This window comes from Catharus ustulatus, chromosome Z, assembly GCF_009819885.2.
Source record: "Catharus ustulatus isolate bCatUst1 chromosome Z, bCatUst1.pri.v2, whole genome shotgun sequence".
NCBI classification, from domain to species: domain Eukaryota; kingdom Metazoa; phylum Chordata; class Aves; order Passeriformes; family Turdidae; genus Catharus; species Catharus ustulatus.
In genome coordinates, this window is record NC_046262.2 from 64,078,206 (window position 1) to 64,097,132 (window position 18,927).

General features: G+C 41.0%; 2 protein-coding genes across 2 annotated transcripts in view; both read right to left on the reverse strand.

The window, feature by feature from the left end:
- Nucleotides 1–389: 389 nt before the first annotated feature.
- Nucleotides 390–1,314, reverse strand: CARTPT (CART prepropeptide). Its single transcript, XM_033084847.1, has 3 exons — nt 1,168–1,314; nt 1,005–1,088; nt 390–639 (listed from the first exon to the last, which is right to left on the reverse strand). Exons 1-3 carry the CDS (start codon nt 1,309–1,311, stop codon nt 532–534), a joined length of 336 nt encoding a protein of 111 aa, XP_032940738.1. The 5' UTR covers nt 1,312–1,314; the 3' UTR covers nt 390–531.
- A 6,392-nt stretch (nt 1,315–7,706) lies between these two features.
- Nucleotides 7,707–18,927, reverse strand: part of MCCC2 (methylcrotonyl-CoA carboxylase subunit 2) — a 34,706-nt gene continuing 23,485 nt past the window's right edge. The window contains exons 13-17 of the mRNA XM_033084845.1: nt 18,029–18,095; nt 17,607–17,763; nt 16,709–16,823; nt 15,340–15,425; nt 7,707–8,140 (exon numbers count right to left, since the gene is read on the reverse strand). Of these exons, the coding sequence (XP_032940736.1) occupies nt 8,023–8,140; nt 15,340–15,425; nt 16,709–16,823; nt 17,607–17,763; nt 18,029–18,095 (543 nt within the window). The 3' untranslated portion in view covers nt 7,707–8,022. The remainder of the gene's footprint in view (nt 8,141–15,339; nt 15,426–16,708; nt 16,824–17,606; nt 17,764–18,028; nt 18,096–18,927) is intronic.

An 18,927-nucleotide genomic window follows, 5' to 3' on the forward strand; every position in this document is an offset into this window, starting at 1 on the left:
GGTGTGCCGAGCTGGGTCCTCTCAGCAGGGAGGCAAGAGAGAGGGGCCAGGGTGCTTTGGACACACCTGCATCCCACCTGCGTCTGCTACCCCCAGCCACCCCCGGGGAAGCCCCTGGCCCCGGCTCCTCCAGCCGGCAGTAGGTGGATGTTTCCCGCCCGAGGAAGGAGCCGAACAGCCCGGGGCACAGCACGGGGCTAGTACCGCTTCCCGGCACGGCTTGGCATTACTCGGGTCTGCACTGGGACGGCACTGCAGCTCCCGGGACCGGCACTTCTATTCCCAAGGCACGGCCCGGGATATTCCTGGACGGACAAAAACAAGCGGGGGTGGAGGAGAGGAAGAGGAGAGGGTGGGGCGGGGGAGAGGAAGAAAACAGCTCCACGGATGTCACGGACGGCGTTACACGGGCGGCGCGGAGGCTTCTCGCTGCGTTTCTCGGGCGGAGGAGCTGCGGGAAGTCGCCGGCACGTCGAGGCGGCCAGACGTCAGTGCCTGCGCTCCCGGCGGCTTGTCCCGGGGCGCCTCTGCTTACAGGCACTTGAGGAGGAAGGAATTGCACGACGTCCCTCGGGGGCAGTCGCAGAGCTTCCCGATGCGAGCCCCCTTCCTCACGGCGCACTGCTCCCCGGCGTCGCACTGCGGGCAGCGGCCGGCGGTGAGTGGGACCGCCACCAGCGGCCGCCCGGTCCTGTCCCGTCCCGTGCCGTCTAGATTTGTCCCATTCTCTCCCGTGTCGTCCTGTCCCGTCTAGACCAGTTCCCTTCCCTTCCCTTCCCTTCCCTTCCCTTCCCTTCCCATCCCTTCCCTTCCCTTCCCTTCCCTTCCCTTCCCTTCCCTTCCCTTCCCTTCCCTTCCCTTCCCTTCCCTTCCCTTCCCTTCCCTTCCCTTCCCTTCCCTTCCCTTCCCTTCCCTTCCCTTCCCTTCCCTTCCCTTCCCTTCCCTTCCCTTCCCTTCCCTTTCCCATTCCCTCCCGTCCCGACCTGTCCCGCCAGGGTACCCACCATGGGCACCTGCCCGAACTTCTTCTCGTAGTGCGGTCCCCTCTTGCTCTTGAGCTTCTCCAGCACCTCCTGCAGCGCCTCGATCTGCCGAGAGACCATAGAGCGCCGTCAGACCGCGCCCGCCCCGGCGGCAGCTCCCGCCCGGTCCCGGCCCCCGCCGCACCAGCTCCTTCTCCCGGGAGGCGCCGCCGCCGCCGGGCGCTCCCAGGTCGCGGGCGCGGCGCGTCGGGGTCGGTCCGTGCCCACGGGCGCTCAGCAGCAGCGCGGCCGCCACGGCGCACAGCGCCAGCGCCCGGCAGCTCTCCATGGTGCTGCCGCCCCGCCGCCGCCGCCGCCGCCGCCTTTATAGCGCCGTGCCCGCCCCGCCGTGCGTCAGCGCCCACCGCCGCCGCGCCCCGAGGGCCGGCACGGCGCGCCCGGGCTCCGCGCTCCCCCACCGACCGACCGCCCCAGCCGGCGCCCCAAAGCGCTGGCCGCCCCTGGCCCTCGGGCCGAGCAGCGGACCCATCTCTGAGGGCGACCGACGGGAAGGCGGCCAGCCCAGCCGCACCCTGCCCGCACTCCCTGCGCTCGTCCACAGCCGAGGGCTGTGAGCAGGGTGGGAAACTTCCCTCGTCCCTGCCGGCTGGCGTGTTGCAGGGAGAGGGTGAATACTGGACACACAGAGATGAAAGTGGAAGTCGGACTTGCAGAGCAGGGAGGCTAGGCTTGGATCTCAACATAGGGATCTGACATGAGGGAGAGTAAACCCCGTGGAGTAGGGAAAAACACGATGTGTTGGAAGGAAGAGCCCTGAAGGAGTGGGGGGGGATGGAGGGGAGTGGTAGACAGTGATAGACAGTGATGATGAATAACAAGCTGATGAAGATGTGAATGGTGCTTAAATAAGGACAAGTGGGAACCCACAGTGTGGGGAGGCTCAGGGCCACCGGAAGCAACGTAAGAAGCAGCATCAAAAGGCCCAGAATAAAAGTAAATGCTAATGCATCGAGCAGAACTGTCAATGGTGCTTGAGGTCAAATACCATACCACTGAGCAGGTTCTTGGGGAGCCATTGTACACCCTATGTGAAATGTTTGGGGAGAGAAAAAGTGCAGTCACCAAAAGGAAACCTAGCATCAGTGAACACATTCAGACTTTCCCACTGACGTTTGGTTCAGCAAGCCCAGTGGCCTTGTGTCCATGAACACTCTCACTGAAAAGATCCCTGGCAGGTCAAACAGCTCTGAAGGGGCTATGGGGATGTTCCTGCCTGCAAGTCAACAGCAGCGGTAACTGGGCTGTCTCCTTAGGTGAAGGGAAGATCATTTGGAGAAGGAGGAAACTGGAAAACCTTGTTAACAAAACTCTCCCAGCTTGTTGACAAACTCTAAACAGCTGGTCATTTGTAGGGAAGCTAGGAAGGGGAGCTAGGAACAGCTTGAAAAGGCAATACAATGTAAGCACATACACAAAGTTGTTTAGAGAAAAATTAAACAGGTCCAGGCATGTATTCTTCCAAGCAGGCAGGCATTTTTTCAAGGGAAAAAAGGAGTGTGGTTTAACAAGTAATTTTCAACAGCAGCATTTTGTTTGAGGCAATAAAAAGGCTCTGATCTGTCTATCACGTTGCTTGCCTCCAGTGCTGCATGTTCACCTCTTGCTGTTACCTCCACCCACACACTCCTATTGATCATCACATCCAGCAAAGGTCTCATTTGTAATTGCTGGTCAGAGTAGAGATCCTCTGTCTGTCTGCATGGATCCTCCAGTTTCATCTAGCCATAGAGAAGGCTGAGATTTCAGATGTCATGCTGGTGGTAAACCACTCATAGCAAAGTCTGGGCTTTATTCTCTGGCTGGAGCAAAACCACAACCACATGCAGTACTGAAAATTATGGGTGTGCCAAAACCAAGTTTCTAGAACAGAGAAATAACCCAGGCTATGAAAAATGCAATACTTCATACAGAGAGGCAGATATATGGCCTATTCAACCTTAAAAGCAGTATCTGTGAAGCCTGACCAAAAATTCAAGCCATATTTTATAACATAAGGATTACTCATGCAGTGTTGAACACACCAGAGAAGCTCAGAAAACACCACTGTTTTCTTTCCAACTTGCACTTCCAGTAAAAAGCTGAATTTAATGTTAGCTACTCCAATATTGTTGAATGTGGAGGCAATTACAAATTTCTGTTTCCAAAAGTCATTGTATCTGTCTGGCTACATAAATCCACAGAACTGTACAAGTTTCTGTGCCTGTTAGTGTCTGTATCACACTGTCTCTGCAGATCTCACTGTCCCTTGCTCCCCATTTGGCCACTGTACACTTTGTCTGCAGCACTAGGGGATAAAAAATCAGTAGGATTTGTATCAGCAGGATAGCTGAATATTAAGTAAGAGTGTCAGACACTACCAGGTCAAGGAGCAGAAAAGGGTCAAGATACAAAACCAGAAAATCACTGTTTACAATTACAAAACGGCAGGTACTATCCAACAGCATCAGTAGCCAGTCATAATGAATGGAATGAGGGGAGCCTGTGGCACTTCAGAGCTCACCTTTGGGTAATCCACATGAAATGTGGATCAGACCTTGGGGATGGACTTAGGTACAGCTCTGTTGTACCGAAGTATTAATTCAAGTTTCTCAAAGCTAACTTCCTCCATGCAAAAGTTATTGCACAAAAGGTATAAGCAGAACACTACCAATGTGCATTAGCATCTGCATATCAAATGGATAATTTTGAAAGTCACACATGCTTTTCATAATCACACTTCCATCATGATCTATTAATTAAGTGTACTTCTAAAAGTAGGAAAATAATGGAGGCTTATGTTGATGCTCGTGAGGAGTTCCGAGGATTTATATGTGTTCTAGTTTTGGCTTTGCATAGAGTTGGATGGATTTTAGGACTACTAGACTTTAGAGATTAGTGTCAAGCATTTGAGCAAATGCTCTACTGAAACAGGGATGAAAATGGGCATCTGGCTTTAAGTGGATGCTTTAAGGCTTTGCAGAAAAGCAGCAGGCTTTTATAACTGCCTTGTTAAATTGCCTTAATTTATAAACCAGAGTTAGAAAAAATTATATATACCATCATTGGTTTTCTGAATCAAGACTTTTTTTTTTTAACTGAAGCCTCAAACACTGAGGAAAATCTAAGATAAATCAGAGTTCTGCCACAATTGAAGTAATAAGAGTCCAGAGGCATACTTGAAAGACATCTATCTCAGCAGGAGATAGCAATTCATCTTGATGAGTAATAGATTGGAACAAAGCCACTAAAATAAAAGATGGGTTCTCAGAACAGTACATATACCGATGCCCACACAAATAGGGAGGCTACAAACTCCCCAATAAACTAACCCCACATGGGTGGAAGAGTGGTGGGAAGAGCTCCCCAGTGGCTTCTCCATTTCTGCAGGCAGTGCTATCAGAGAGGGTGTGCACTATTCATATCTCATTTCAGCCCTGGATGCAGGCTTGTAATGATTGCATTCCAGAGGCTCTACCTTACTGTCTGTTAAACAAACTGCCACCAATTTTGACTGAAGACTAAATTGTAGCTCCCAGGTTCCCAGCACCTTCCTAACTGCCATGAAAAATAAAAAGGAAAACAGCAATGGGTACATTTTTACAGTCCATCCTGAATTCAACATTTCAGCACAGCTAATTTGAGAAGGGAACCCTTGGTTACTGCAACAGTCTCTAGGGACATGAAAAACAGCTTAGCCCACCTCATTCATGGTTTCCCATTTCCTTCTGTTGAGGTGTTTGAAAACTCTCAAGGTCACAATACTGACTGTTTTAAACTTCTTGCAGTTAAGTAACCTCTTAAAGAGACCACATCTAACTATCATGGATAAATGGAACTAGGTAACCTCTTGGCCTCCCCTCTTCCCAGGGGCTGGAGGGAGGCACATAGCTCAGAACAGCTATGCCCCAGACAAGATTAAACAGAAGCAAAGGTCCCCAGGAAGTCTAGAGCACCTGGTGTGACCAGGTGTGCTTGATATTACACAGCTATTTCCCTTGTTCTTCAAGCTCCATTTGAAAAAATCAGCATCATCCTAAGTACCACCCTTTCCAGTAAGTAAACAGATTAGTGGTTGAGAGCTGCTTCAATACTATGGTGAAGAGGTTACATGTACTGTGTGAAACTTTAAAGAGTTTCCCAGATTCACCAAAGTCTTGCATTTGCAAATGCTAATCAGGAATGCAAGAATGTACCAGAAACAAGTAGGAGAAGTCTTGAAATAGTCACCTACAGCTTTTACATTGCCTCTGACATCACGAATACTATACCCTTACAGTGGCAGCTACCTTTTATTTAGTTTTGTTTGAAACTTCCTTTCATTCCAGAAGAGATCCTACTGGTAGCACAATGCAAATGAAAACTGAAAATTACTTTTGTAATGGCATCCATGTTAAACCTAAAAAGGAGCTGCTACTGCAAAAGCATGAGACTCCTGGTGGCAGACGCAACAAGAGACCTCTGGGTGATTATTTTGAGACAGCAGAAATAGATCTACCAACATCATTAAACGTGGTACAAGTACGGGGTCCAACCCCTCACTCCTGCTAACTCTACAGAAAACAAGGTTTTTCAGCAAACCTCTAGGCAGCAAGAGACCATCTCAGTGATCAGAACACCATCACACACAAGGGGCACTGTGTACACTCAGTGCCCCATACAGAATGCAGCATTGTACAAGCAAAAGCTTTTCCAAAACAGCTGTGTAGTGGAAGAGTGATAACCACTAGTGGATCTCTGAACTGCTGTTCTGCTCTGAAGATCCTGCCTGGTAGTAACTACTAATTAGATCATGCTGATAGGATGCTAAGCCTCTGATGATTAACTTAATTTGCTAAACGTGTTTACAAAGCTAAGTATTATTAAGGCAGAACCTTCCTATTTATTTCAGACGTGTGTTTTGACTTTGCTTGCACATATATTCAAAGGAAGAAATTTTGACAAATGCAAAGAACTGTTTTTTCAGGTGTAACAAGCAACAGGGAATTAACCATTCTCAGAAGCATCTTTCCAAATACACCTGCTTCTATCATCTGCTACTGTCTCCAACTTGGAATGATTTAATTACCAGTGTAATGGAAAAAATATATTCAAAATAAAAATAATATTCAGAAGAGATCAGATTTCTTAGCAGAAACAGACAGTAATCCTCATGGCTTTGGAAATGACAGGTGAGAGTAACCCCCATAATCAAGACCAGAAAGTCAAATGCTGAACTGATTATTCAACTGGAGTAGGGGAAAATACAGTGTGTTTCTTCTTACTGGAAGCCACTAACATAATTTCAGGGTCTAGAACTCTTTTTCTTCTTGCTTATATATTTTAAATACATATTTATATATTTTATAAATCTGTATTTGAAAGTAGGGTATTCTTAAATGCATTTCAGAAGCTTACTAACCATAAATAATTTCATTTTACTTTCAGGATCAAGCAATCTTGGGTCTATGCCTGACATATTCACACATGTGTGTAGCGAGACAAATGGCACAAAAGCACAGCCCCGTGCCTAGTTGGCACTATTTTAAACTATTATTCTCTAAATAAATATTTAATATACTAAGAGTAAGGATGAGATTGCAGACCTACAGAAGTGATCTTTCTAGTGGTGCAGAACACACCAGGCCTTGGATACATTTCGTCTCAGTAAAAAGAGAGGGAAATTTGCTCTTTTTGTGCAGTATAGAAATATGCCAGAGACCACACAGCTCAACAAATGCTAGGCTGTCGACATTGTCTATATCCCATACTGAAGATCCCCATTCCAAAGAATTATTTCTTTTCCTCTTTTGCACCTGAGACACAACTGGAAACATAGATAGCAGACCTTCCATCCTCCTCCTGGATCCAAGGAGAACTCCTCTCCACAAAAGCCTAGGAAGATTACAGCTAGCACCTTACCCAGGTGATCACTCCACTTAGCAGTCTTTCCTCTCCCCACAGGCCAGCACAGGATAGGATCTCTACTCATGTACACTGGCTCTTCTTGCATTTGACTCTCAGCTAAGAATACTTCTGGCAGTGGCTATCAGGGCACCCATAGAGCAAAACTAGATAAAAAGAAATCACCTTCCTGTTCCTGAACAGTATGTGGTTTCTACAAGATACGGTGCTTCTGAAGAGAACAAATTGATGACAGGCAGTGAATTCTCAAAAAACTTTACACTCCAACAATCTATCCTAAATAAATCAGAATAAACAAAGAACTCCAGCATCTCAAAACCCCTTAAGTCAATGGATTTCAGGCTTCTGCTCTGAGTGAAGCATTGATCCTTGTGGAGAGAACACTGTGTCTTTGTGAAACCAAAATTACAAGAAGGACAACATGCCAAGATGTTTAAACACCTTTGCAGCCAACCCCTCTCCTCACACAGGCTCTCAGCAACCTGCTGATTTCACACATAGCCGCACACACCTCCTATCTCTTCCAGAAAACATTATGCATCCATCAGGTTCAATAGTTGTTTTGACTTCACGGAACCACACAGAAAGCAATGTATTTTGGATGAAAGCCAGAGGTAGAACAAGATGACAACAACTGTATGAAATCTGTAATTTCATGCTGAAATGCTTGGATGCCCTTACAGTACTTCTCTTTCACAAAAATTATTTATTAGAAAATGTGGGTTTTTGTTTGTTGGACTGCAAAAGTACATTTACAGGAGACATACAAAAAAGAACCAAATATGTACCTTATTTTGCACATTTATTTATGTAAGAGATAGTATCAACAGTTTCTTATTAAACATAAAGTATAAAGCTAGAATCTGCAATTTATTCATGCAATGCAGTTATATAAGCACTTAAATGACTAATCTCAAATCACTATCAAAAATTGGAAGCACTGTGTGACAATTACAGTTAGTGGAAATAATGATGTAAGTTTCATTAAAAATAGCATCTGACAAATCTTTATTTTTAATCACCGCGATATTGTAGTTAGTGTGCTGCCCAGCCCCAAATAAAATATACAGAGGTAATTTAGATGATCACATGTTTAAGTTTACATTCTGAAAACTCCAAATTCTGTCTTCTTTGTAGGTGCATTTAGTGCTGCGCTGAGACTGAGGCCCAAAACCAGTCTTGTGTCAGCTGGGTCAATAATTCCATCATCCCATAATCTAGAAAAAAACCAAAAACATAAAAAACCCAAAACTTTTAATAATTAAAAGAAATCAACATATACAGCTGGTATACTTTCAAAGCCATGAAACTGGAACTGCTTCATATTAAAGAAAGAGTAAAGAGCTAAATTATACTTACAACCATGGAGTCAGTTCATGCTATTCACCAATGCAATAGTGTGCATTACTCTATGTGAATTTGTCATCTAGAACAACTTACATATTTTAGGTAAGTGAACGTCAGACCTACATATTTTAAATAGATTCTTCATACTTAATCATCTCCTTCAAGAAAAAAAGCCCTCTTTGCTTGTTAATGTTCACATGGAGAATGACCATTTGTCAAAGACCTATCTAATTCCATTAAGAATTCTTGCACTTTAAGGATTATGTTACATCATTATTTATACTATTCAGGTTAATTCAACTGCCAGATGAGGATGATACAAGTGTTTAGTCTTTCATCATTAAAATGTCAAAATAAATTTCAAATATTTTCAGAATTTCTGTGGTGGGTTGACCTTTATTGGATTTCAGGTGCCCACAGGGCCACTCTATCTATTCCCTTTCCCAGCTGGACAGAGGAGAGAAAATAAGATGGAAAACAATAGGCTGAGATATGACAGTTTACTAAAGTGTAAATGAAAGTTTGCATGTGCTCAAAGAGGAAAAAAAGGGTTAACAACTTTATTCTCTACTTCCCATCAGTAAGCGATGTCTGGTCACTTACCAAGAAGCTTCAGCACCGGCATTTGCTTGGGAAAGCAAACACTGTAAATAATACATGTTCCACCTTCTTCCTCCTTTCCTTAGCTTTTGGAACTGAGCTGAAGTCATATGCTATGGAATATCCCTTTGGTTAATTTGTGTCAGTGGGCCTAGCTGTTTCCCCTCCCAGGATCTTGCTCACCCCAGAATACTGAGAGGGGCAAAATGCTGGAGAGAGAGGCTGGTGCTGTGTCAGCACTGCTTAGCCAAGGCACTGCTGTGTTGTCTGCACCTTTCCAGCTACTAATGCTAAGCTCAGCTCTAAGAGGGCTGCTGTGGGAAAATGAACTCCACCTCAACAGGACCCAATACAATTTCTTTCATTTATTTTACTATTAAGTTAGTTTCTAAACAACTGGAAGATACTACCCTCCTTAACCCAGGCCTGAAGGCAATTAAATTATAAATGAGCAATTGTCTAATTCCCAGGTCCCCAAAATCACCAATACTTGTAAATAGTCTTTCACATAATCCAAAAATTAAGGTTTAGTGTCATCAGCTCTCAATGACAGCTCCATCCTACCTAAATTAAAATCCATATTGAAATTCCCAGCAGACCAGGAAACAGTAAATATTGCTATTTCCTCAGCAAGATATTTAAACAAGATAGCAGACTGTTCATTGAAACCTAGACTCACTTGCACCATATCTTTGGTTAAGACTGGGATGGAGGAGGAGCATCCCTATTTCTTCCCTTGAGAGACTTATTTTGCTTTCTTTGTGAACTTACTTCAGTGTTGGTCAATGCCTCATTCTTTGTGGAAAATATAAAATACGAGAAACAGTCATGAACAGGGAGCCAAGACTGACTCTACCAAGAGAAGACAGAGCCTTTCCTTTCTAATTGAAGTTCCATCTGCAAATTTTATATTGTTTGGAGATTAATTTAGCAAAATCTATTAGACAGGAAACAAGATATTTTGCACTCTTCTTTCAATCCTAAATGTGCCAATCACACCCCCAAGCAGACTGTAGACTGTATATGAATGCATGCTGATAAACTCAAGACAGCAGCAGACATTTGAGTGTTTTCCATATTTGCTTTATTTTGCCATTTGCTGTGAAAGTAATACTGATATATACTAAGATATTGACAATATATACTTTTTATTTTACAAGGTGTATCTACCCTATGATGCACAAAATGGAATTGCAGTAGAGGATACCTTGAACGAGACCATGCATAAAGGTTCAGGCTCAGCTCTAGGAGCATGTTTTCAAATTATTAGACAGAGAACAAAAAGCTCAGCTCAGAAAGAATACTCTGCTATAAATAAATCTTACCATGGTGCAGCTGCTCAAGCAGGACACTGTTAAGTTAAATGGGGCACAAGAGCAAAACTGAAGTACAGAAGAAGAAAGGGTTTGAAGAAGGGAAGACTTTGCTGCTAATTGGGTAAAATCAGGCTCTTTCTCTTTTGGGAGTGAAAACCAAATTTTGATTTAAGAAGTCTTTCACCACAGTAGCACTCTTTGACCTGGCTGCGAGGTCCCAACAATCAGAGAACAAATTCTAGAAAAATTATAGAATCATAGAATGGTTTGGGTTGGAGGGGACCTTAAAGATTCTCTAGCTCTAACCCCCCACTATGGGCAGGGACACCTTCTACTAGACCAGGTTGCTCAGAGCTCCATCCAGCCTGGCATGGAACACTTCCAGGGACTGGGCAGAGGATTGTTCCTCTGGCCAACGTGGTCCAGTGCCTTGCAGTAAAGAATTTTCTCATATGTAAAAAGGAAAAAAACTTCTGGCATGGCAAAAAGACTCCCTGCTATAAACCCAAATTACAAATATAAGAAAATTGCAGCTCTATCCAACTTTTCATTTTAGGATTCTCAGTCAGTACCTCCTTTCTAGTGGGCTAATAACCCAAGCACTGGAATATTCTAACAGCCACACTTGTACCTGCATGGAAGCGGTAGTAACAGCAAATTCTGCTTCAGATTACTCAAGAGCTGTCTGTATCATAATTTGGATAAAGTGTATGGTGTTAACTTCTACTGTTTGACTACTGTGAGTAACTTGTTTCCCAACTGTATCTTTAAATCTTAAATAGTAACTAAATTTTAAGTAGCAACTCATTAGAATTTTTGGGCTTATTTGGGCAATTCTCCATTGAAAAGACCCAGAGAAAGTGCTTCTTACTGTACAAAAGCAAGAGAAATTGGAAGCTTTTTTTTTGTTTAAAATAGCCCAAAAAAAGTCTGACTTGGTTTTACAGAGACTTACTTAAAAGATGTCTGAATTTTGTTGATTTTTCTCAAGACAGTGGTTGTAGCTTGATATAATCCAGCATGACAGAATGACCTAGACAGTATTTTCTATAGTTTCAACTTCATAGAGTTTGCATTATCAAAATTTAATGCATATGCTTTTTTTTCTTCACCTTGTATTTATATTTTGATTTAGTTATGATGAATATAGTCAGATTAATCTGCCAAAAGAATGAAGAAAATCCTCCTTAATAGTGAAAATAAAAGTAGTTTTGTGAGATCAAATCAATCCCAACCTTCTGTTGTTTTAAGACTATGAAAAAAACCCCAACTTTATGAACAATCTCAAATACAGTAATTTCTATACTTAAGCATTTTTTTTGACTGTTATAGGTTTGTTTGCTCCACATATAATTTTTTTCCCCAATAAATACCTGCAATTAACTTTCTTATTTATGAAGCACATTTCAACAGAATGATGGAATTCATAATACTTAAAATGTTCAACACATTTTCTCAGGGCCTGGAATGGGCAGGGATGAACTGACTCCCAAAGGATCACCAACTTAGTGCAGTACCTTGCAAGTTGCAACTTCATCGTGATTACTGCTGCAATAAATAATGGCAGATTTGGGTTGTTGTTTTTTTTTTTTCTTTTTCTTTTGTAACAACACAATTGACTTATATTGACAATTGTAGAGATTTTATGTTGCGTGGAAGTCAAGCTACTTTCATACAGTCACCCCTGGCTTCTGCTTCTCTTTGTTTAAAGAAAACTGCATTCTCTACTGGGATGTAACATTAATAATTAAACTATCTATTAAAACCCCATTGCAGGAACATGAGTCACACTACACTCATAAAATATCTGTAATTGAGATAGTGTGAGTAAAAGAAACGAAGCTGCCTAAAGTAAAATGCTTGTGTAATTTGTTAAGATGCAAACCACTGAAATCTTTTAAGAGACCTGTGAGCAGATTAATATAACTCATTAAAAAGGGTGCTGTCTAATGACTGCCATTAATTAAGACTGCTCATTGTGAAAGGTTCTAATCAAAAAACTGGTTAAAGTCTGATTAGAAAATACAAGTGCAGGGAACAGTATTGACATCCTGTATATATAGGAAGTTATGACTTATAAGCAAAATGATATGAACAGAATAAACAGGGATATTTTCTTGTCTTAAGATCATTAGGGCATTTTCCTTCTCTCTCCTTATTACTGCTAAAAGCTTGATTCAAAGCCTAATGAAGTGAAGTGGAAGGGTTACATCAATCTCAATGGCAATTAATGGTGAGGTTGACATCAGGCAGGAGGACAGCATGAGGGAGCCTCCAAATCAGATGCACACAAGCAGCAATACAGACAACAATCTTTGTGCCCATCTATTGTATTTGTTCTCTCAGAAATGCAAAGCTGTTTGTTACAGTTTCCTCGTTGACCTTTTTGGTGGAGGAATCTTACAAAACAAAGGCTGTCTTGATTCAGTTTCAACTACAATACTGACTGGGATTTTATCATGCCTGGAGACCAACAGGAACGGGCTGCAAAAGGGACAGGTTACTCCTCCCAGAATTACAGCAAATGCTTGCTAATAAGCAGCTGCTGATGTTGGCTGAGGAAAGGGTTGCCTCCAAGGTGCAAGGTGAGTGGTACATCATTCCCCCTGAGTACACTGCTGCAAAGACTGCAATCCACTTCACCTCATTGTTTCTGCTTGGACAGCTTACTCCACAGTAATGAAAACTTCTGAACTATTGATCTGAGATCTTGCTTAGGAATTAATTAATGCAAAGAATGAAGGGCAGGAAACATGAGTATATCCACTGAAATACCCAATTAACTCTACAAGAGAGCAATTAAAAGCTCCTAGACAATGCAGACTGCACCTACTTGAACTGAAAGGTGAGAGAAACTAGCCAGGACTGCTCTGACCTAAGCCACTCACACACTGTCATCAGAAGCACTCCTTTGTGAGAAGAGGCATTTCACCTTCATTGCGTATACGAGATAAGCCTCAGTGGGATTTCAGCTCTGACATTTGACTTCATGCCTCAGCTGGGCTTATTATCTTGAGTGCAGCATCACATGAACCCAACCACATGCAATCCAGACCCACGCTACTTCTCAGCCAACTCAGATCTGTGCACTGTCACATTTCCTTTCCAAGAGGAAACAGTAAGAAGTGCATAACTACCCTGCTTTTTCAAATAAATGACACATCACCTAGCACTTTCTAACGCCTAGGCTGGGCAAATTTAAGCTATTTTCTGGCGTGACTACTAGATTTGCAACTTCACAAAATGGCCAGATATTCTGAAAACACAAACTGGTAAAAGTTGTTCATCAGAGAGCAAAAAGCTGGTATTAAACACTCAAGTTTCATGTCTAAAAATCATACATTATTAAAAATTTAAAATGCATTTTTTAAATTCTAGTGTTAACTTTACATGTGAAATGCTTTCTTACAGATTAGTAACCTCCTGTTGTAAATACTGATAATCATCTGTTGGTTTTGGGGAGAGGACAAGTTTTTATATTGTTAATATATCTAATATATTGAATATTAAATAAGTTATGAGTAAAAGAGTCTGACTGTTTCCAATGAACTTATGAAAAAAAGCACTTGTAAAAAAAAATCACATTATTCATCTTCTCTGGAACAGGGATTAATTTCAAATATAGACAGTTTAACTCATTTTTTAAATGTTATTACATAAGTGGAATATTCTTCTTAAAATCTAGTTATAAAAAATGATAGTACATATTTTTTCATTTTTCTTTCTTGCCTTAGAGCACAAGGTCAGCTGCTAAATACTTCTGTGCTATTTCTTTTACCACCCATTAAAGATCTAGCCTGATGAAGATACTCATTTGATAAAACATTAAAATTAATGTCGATTTTCCACATATAAATACCTCAGTTAAGTATATTCCACTATCCCTACAGAAAAGAGTAAAAGTTAACAGTAATTTCATATCTTACTTCTGATCATGAAGAAGGAACTCTTCCCAGGTTACCTGTCCCTGCTTCCACAGTGTGTACATTTCTTTCCTACTCCTCAGTTTGAGGAGAAAGTCCTTGCTCAGCCATGCCAGCTTCCAGCCTGCCATGCTCAATTTCCTACACACAGGAATAAAGAGCTCTTGTGCTCTAAGAAAAGTGCCTTTAAAGAATTGCCAGCTCTAATCAGCTCCTCAAGCAGTTTTCCAGGCAATCTCATCTACTAACCCTTTAAACACGTGGAAGTTCACTCTTCTGAATTTGAATGAGTTTCTCTTTGCCGCCTCACATTCCTTGAGACCCTGAACTCAACCAGGGTGTGCCTGCTGGCTGGTTCCAGCCACGACTCTTTAATGAGCCCCTCTGCAATGCTGAGCACCAGGCATAGAAACGCCACACCTCTTGTCTTGCACCTGGAAGCTGTTCTCTACCTACTCCAGGAGTCTCCTGGGTTGTTCACTGCCAGATCTGCTGCTTTCACAGCTGACATCTGGGTCACTGAAACATGCTACCCTCTACCATCATCAGCAGCTGAGAGACTGTGGAAAATTAGCTTTTGGATACCACAAGCAGAAATATATGCAGGAACTTAAGCACTGACAGGATGAAAATAATGCAGAATAACTATCAAAGGCCAAGAAATCCCCCAAGTTACTTTCTAAATGTATCTGGATCACTTCAGGATGCCACCTTGTTTCATCAGCCTAACTAGTTCCTGGTTATTTACTAATATTTCATCAGCCTGAGCATGAAATGCTGCAAAGAACTTCTCAGCAAACATAAGCATGCTGCACCCATTAGCTAAAGTCCTACACCTTCATTGCTATCATCCAATAAAATTACCGACCATGACCATGATCTGAAATTTGCCAATGGCTTCAGGTCTTCTTGGAACTTCTACCTCCTTTTCTACTGGCCTCTTCTACTTGCAGGAACCCACTAAAATGAATTCCTCTTAATACTCATTATCCTGTTTAATAGGGTTCAGAAAGGTGACCAGATACCACACTGGGAAGAATGATATAAAACTTCTGCAGAATAAAATACGTAGCATAGAAACTCCATGGTACCATATAATTTCTTACAGAATCAGTGAAGTAAATCCTGCAAGTGCGTGCTGTCTTCTGTTCTGCTGTTATTAATACCAAGAGTTAGATGTCAAGATCCCGTGATTACAATTAAGTTTTAGAACAGTTATTTGTATGTTACCTTGCACTGGAATAATAAGGGTTTCCTTCCTCCTCGAACCTCCTAATGATTGGCTCCTTCAAAGCTGCTTCATCTGCCTCAGACAACTAAAAAAACCACATAAAATATTCTTTAATATTTTCTTCCAATGATAGCAAAGTTTTATATGCAGCATAAACCTGAAGAAAATGCCTAAATTATCTCCCCAAAGTTTTTTTACTCTTTTAGCACACAATTGCCAATTTTGTATATTTAACAACAAAATTAAAATAGCACTTTCCAAATCAAGTGGGTGGAAAAAGGAGAATAAACATATACTTAACTGAATGCAAGAGTAATTGGTGTCTAGCACTTAAAAAATTACCGAAGCTAGTGTATAGGGAAAAAAAATTTGGGTTGCTTTTGTCAAGATTTTTTAACACAATAAATATGCGCTATTCTAACACTGGGTTTCTCTGTGATCCAGACTGGTCACAATAATTCAGAAAATTTCCAAGTTTCTAACACATGTCACCGACATTTAACCACTACTAATTATTTTTCTTGAACTTCTTTCTGGGGATCATGGATTTGGGAAATTAAGACAGACAGATAAGGGTGAGTATATTCTACCCACAGAAAGAAAAAGTCAAGTGTTGAAAAGTAATGACACTGAGATAACATGTTCATACTGTTTCCCTATTCTGATTAACTATTCATGATAAATACGAACAATTTTAAGACATTCACAGTAAAATCACTTCTTATTGGATCAAGGCAGTAGTATAACCATAAACCTTGAAATTAAAAAAACCCAACTCAGCAGAAAAGAGTGTGCAGTGAAACTATAAAATATTACTAAAAGGTTTAATATGTTTATTATATAAACAATAAATCTCTAATTTTCAATTAAAGTGTTGAAATGAGCAAAAACTTTTCCAAACCTCCCCAGGCTTCTGCTGTTACAAGCTTCACAATTTTCAATCAGTGAATCAGTTGAAGATTAACTTCCTCTAAAACTGCCACTTTCACAATAATTGGAAAGACACATATTGAAAAGACATGCTTTCCTGACATATTCCTCTTCACACTCTCAAACCAAGGAGGATTCCTGGTTGCTTATCTCAGGTAGAACTAATAACTTGGTGCACAAAGTACAAGAATATAATAGTATATGAAATACTCCTCTTTTTAAGCAAAGAGAAGAAATGTTATGAATGATCTTCACATTTCAAAGAAGTAAGTAGTAACATTTCACAAATGCTTCATGTTTGTCAGTGCACTAAGTGGCACTGGGATAGTTCACTGGTGTCTCACTCTCTTCCACCCCTTCCTAGCTCACAAAGTGACCAAACCCAGTGAAAGAGTAAGCAATAATGACTTTACTAGAAATGAGAGAAGAAAGATATACCTGTTTTCCCTCCCTTGCTTTTTGGTCCTTAGCTATTGTAGCTAGAACAGTTGCAGCTTGTTCTCCTCCCATCACTGATATACGAGCATTTGGCCACATATACAGAAATCTTGGACTGAAAAGATACATATTAAACATTAAGGTAAGACATTGTCATATTTCCAAGCGAAGAACTAATTCTCACTCGACTAAGAATACATTTTTATGCATGACAATTTTACAATATATAATTTTTAATAAGGTACATCAACATACTTCAATGCTTGCAGCATTACATTTGAAAATGTAAAAATTCTGTTCATTTCCATTATTCAAACACCTTTTTGAAAAAAAATTCTCTTTCTTGAGTCTCTTTAGCTCACATTCCCAACCCACAGGAATTTTTCTCCTAAACATCTCAAATAACTTCAATAGTATCAGGAATCTTCAAAAATGAAATTTAAAAAACCACATAAGCCATGTCCAAAGGGTCAACAAAAAAAGTCTTCAGGGGTTATACAAACCTTACTCACAAAAACAGGCTGAATGAAGTGAATAAGGAGTTTTTACACAAGCTGATACACTAATCCTATAAATGCAGAATAAAGGACCAGCCCATACTGCCCAATGATTGCTTAAGCCCTTACAATTTTTCCACCAAGAACTGAAATAGGAGAAAAGGACGTGAACAGGTTTACTTTAGAATGTCTCATCTGTCACCTAATTCAAGGTGAATCATGAGACTTATCAGTCTCTACAAATTTCAGGCTGTTATTTACTTATGAACACATTCATTATGAACTCTTTTCCAAACAGTACAACTTCTTCAAGAGTTTAGATGACTTTTCAGAATGGTACTTTGAGGTTATGTTCTCTTAAATTATTTCTGTCTGCTGTCATAATTTGAAGCAACACTTGCCTATATGCTCTTCCACACATCCCATAGTTTCCAGCTCCATAAGAGCCACCGATAATGACGGTTATTTTAGGTACATTGGCACAAGCTACAGCAGTTACCATCTTGGCACCATCTTTTGCTATCCCTCCAGCCTCATATTCTCTGCCAACCATGAAACCTAAAGAAACACAACATGAATAAAAGGTTTACTGGCTTTATATTATAATACTCTGCCATATGTCATACTATGTGTTTCACAGCACATGCAGAGAGAACGGAGGAGCAAATCATAAGGCAATGCCTTCACCACCTGCTGACAGGCTGATTTCCAAAGAGGCTGGAGATGTAGGCACTACAAAGCACACAAGAGGCTAGAATACAGCCTCAACAATTAACAGCAAGGCTATAAAAAAGGGAAACCTCAAGAACTTGATCTTATTCACCTGTAATATTCTGCAAAAACACAATGGGAATATTTCTCTGGCAACACAACTGGATAAAATGTGTACCCTGTGGAGAGGAAAAAAAATAAAAGAGTAAGACATTAAAAGCTGGACAAGTGAAGCTATCACTATGAGCATTCTGAAGTCTGTGCCGAATCCTTTCACTGACGTCCACCACAGTATTTCTATGAGAAGAACTATACTACTACTCCTTCCCTCAAAGTTAACTGCAAAACATGCTTTCACTGTGGCAGAAATAAGAGATCTCCAAAAATATGTGAGACCATGGGTAAAATAAATTATATCCTTAAAAAGCATTACTACTATCATTGAAAAGCTCAACTGCTGTGACTCAGCCACTATGCACTTAAACCATGGACAGCACCAGAGTGAAAACGGACATTGAGTTTGGTAAGACTGTCAGAGAAATTAAGGCAGTCAGTCATAAAAATAGATCTCCTCATTTTCTATATGAAAGAAAAGTGATCTCTAAAACTGGGCAAGTCCCATATATATTATTTACTCATGGCCCTGCCAATTGCTGTAACATTTTCTCCCTCTCCTGAAGGCAGATGCCCTCTCCCTATTTACTAGCAAAAGACTAATTTCTTAGCAAAGTTACAAATAGTGGATTCCAAGCCTCTACTTCAACTAATCTAAATCTATAAAGTTCGATTTATACACTTGTTGCTACACAAAACAAAACAAAGTTATGTAGCAAAACTGAGAAAACATCTAATCTCTTTACTATACAAAACCTGCAAAGGTTATAAAAAGAAAAAAGAGAGAAAAATAATTAAATATGATCTTCTTTGCAAATAGCATAGTGATGACCACAGGAAAAAAGTGCAACAACTCATTACAAAAATGCAAGAAAAAAAAAGGAGCACTGCTAAGAT

Excerpts from the sequence above, each read along its gene's own strand:
- CARTPT (XM_033084847.1), bottom strand. The coding sequence starts at position 1,311 with ATGGAGAGCTGCCGGGCGCTGGCGCTGTGCGCCGTGGCGGCCGCGCTG. Across the intron at positions 1,089-1,167 it reads CCTCCCGGGAGAAGGAGCTG|ATCGAGGCGCTGCAGGAGGT; the intron begins GTGCGGCGGGGG and ends GTCTCTCGGCAG. Across the intron at positions 640-1,004 it reads AGTTCGGGCAGGTGCCCATG|TGCGACGCCGGGGAGCAGTG; the intron begins GTGGGTACCCTG and ends CGCTGCCCGCAG.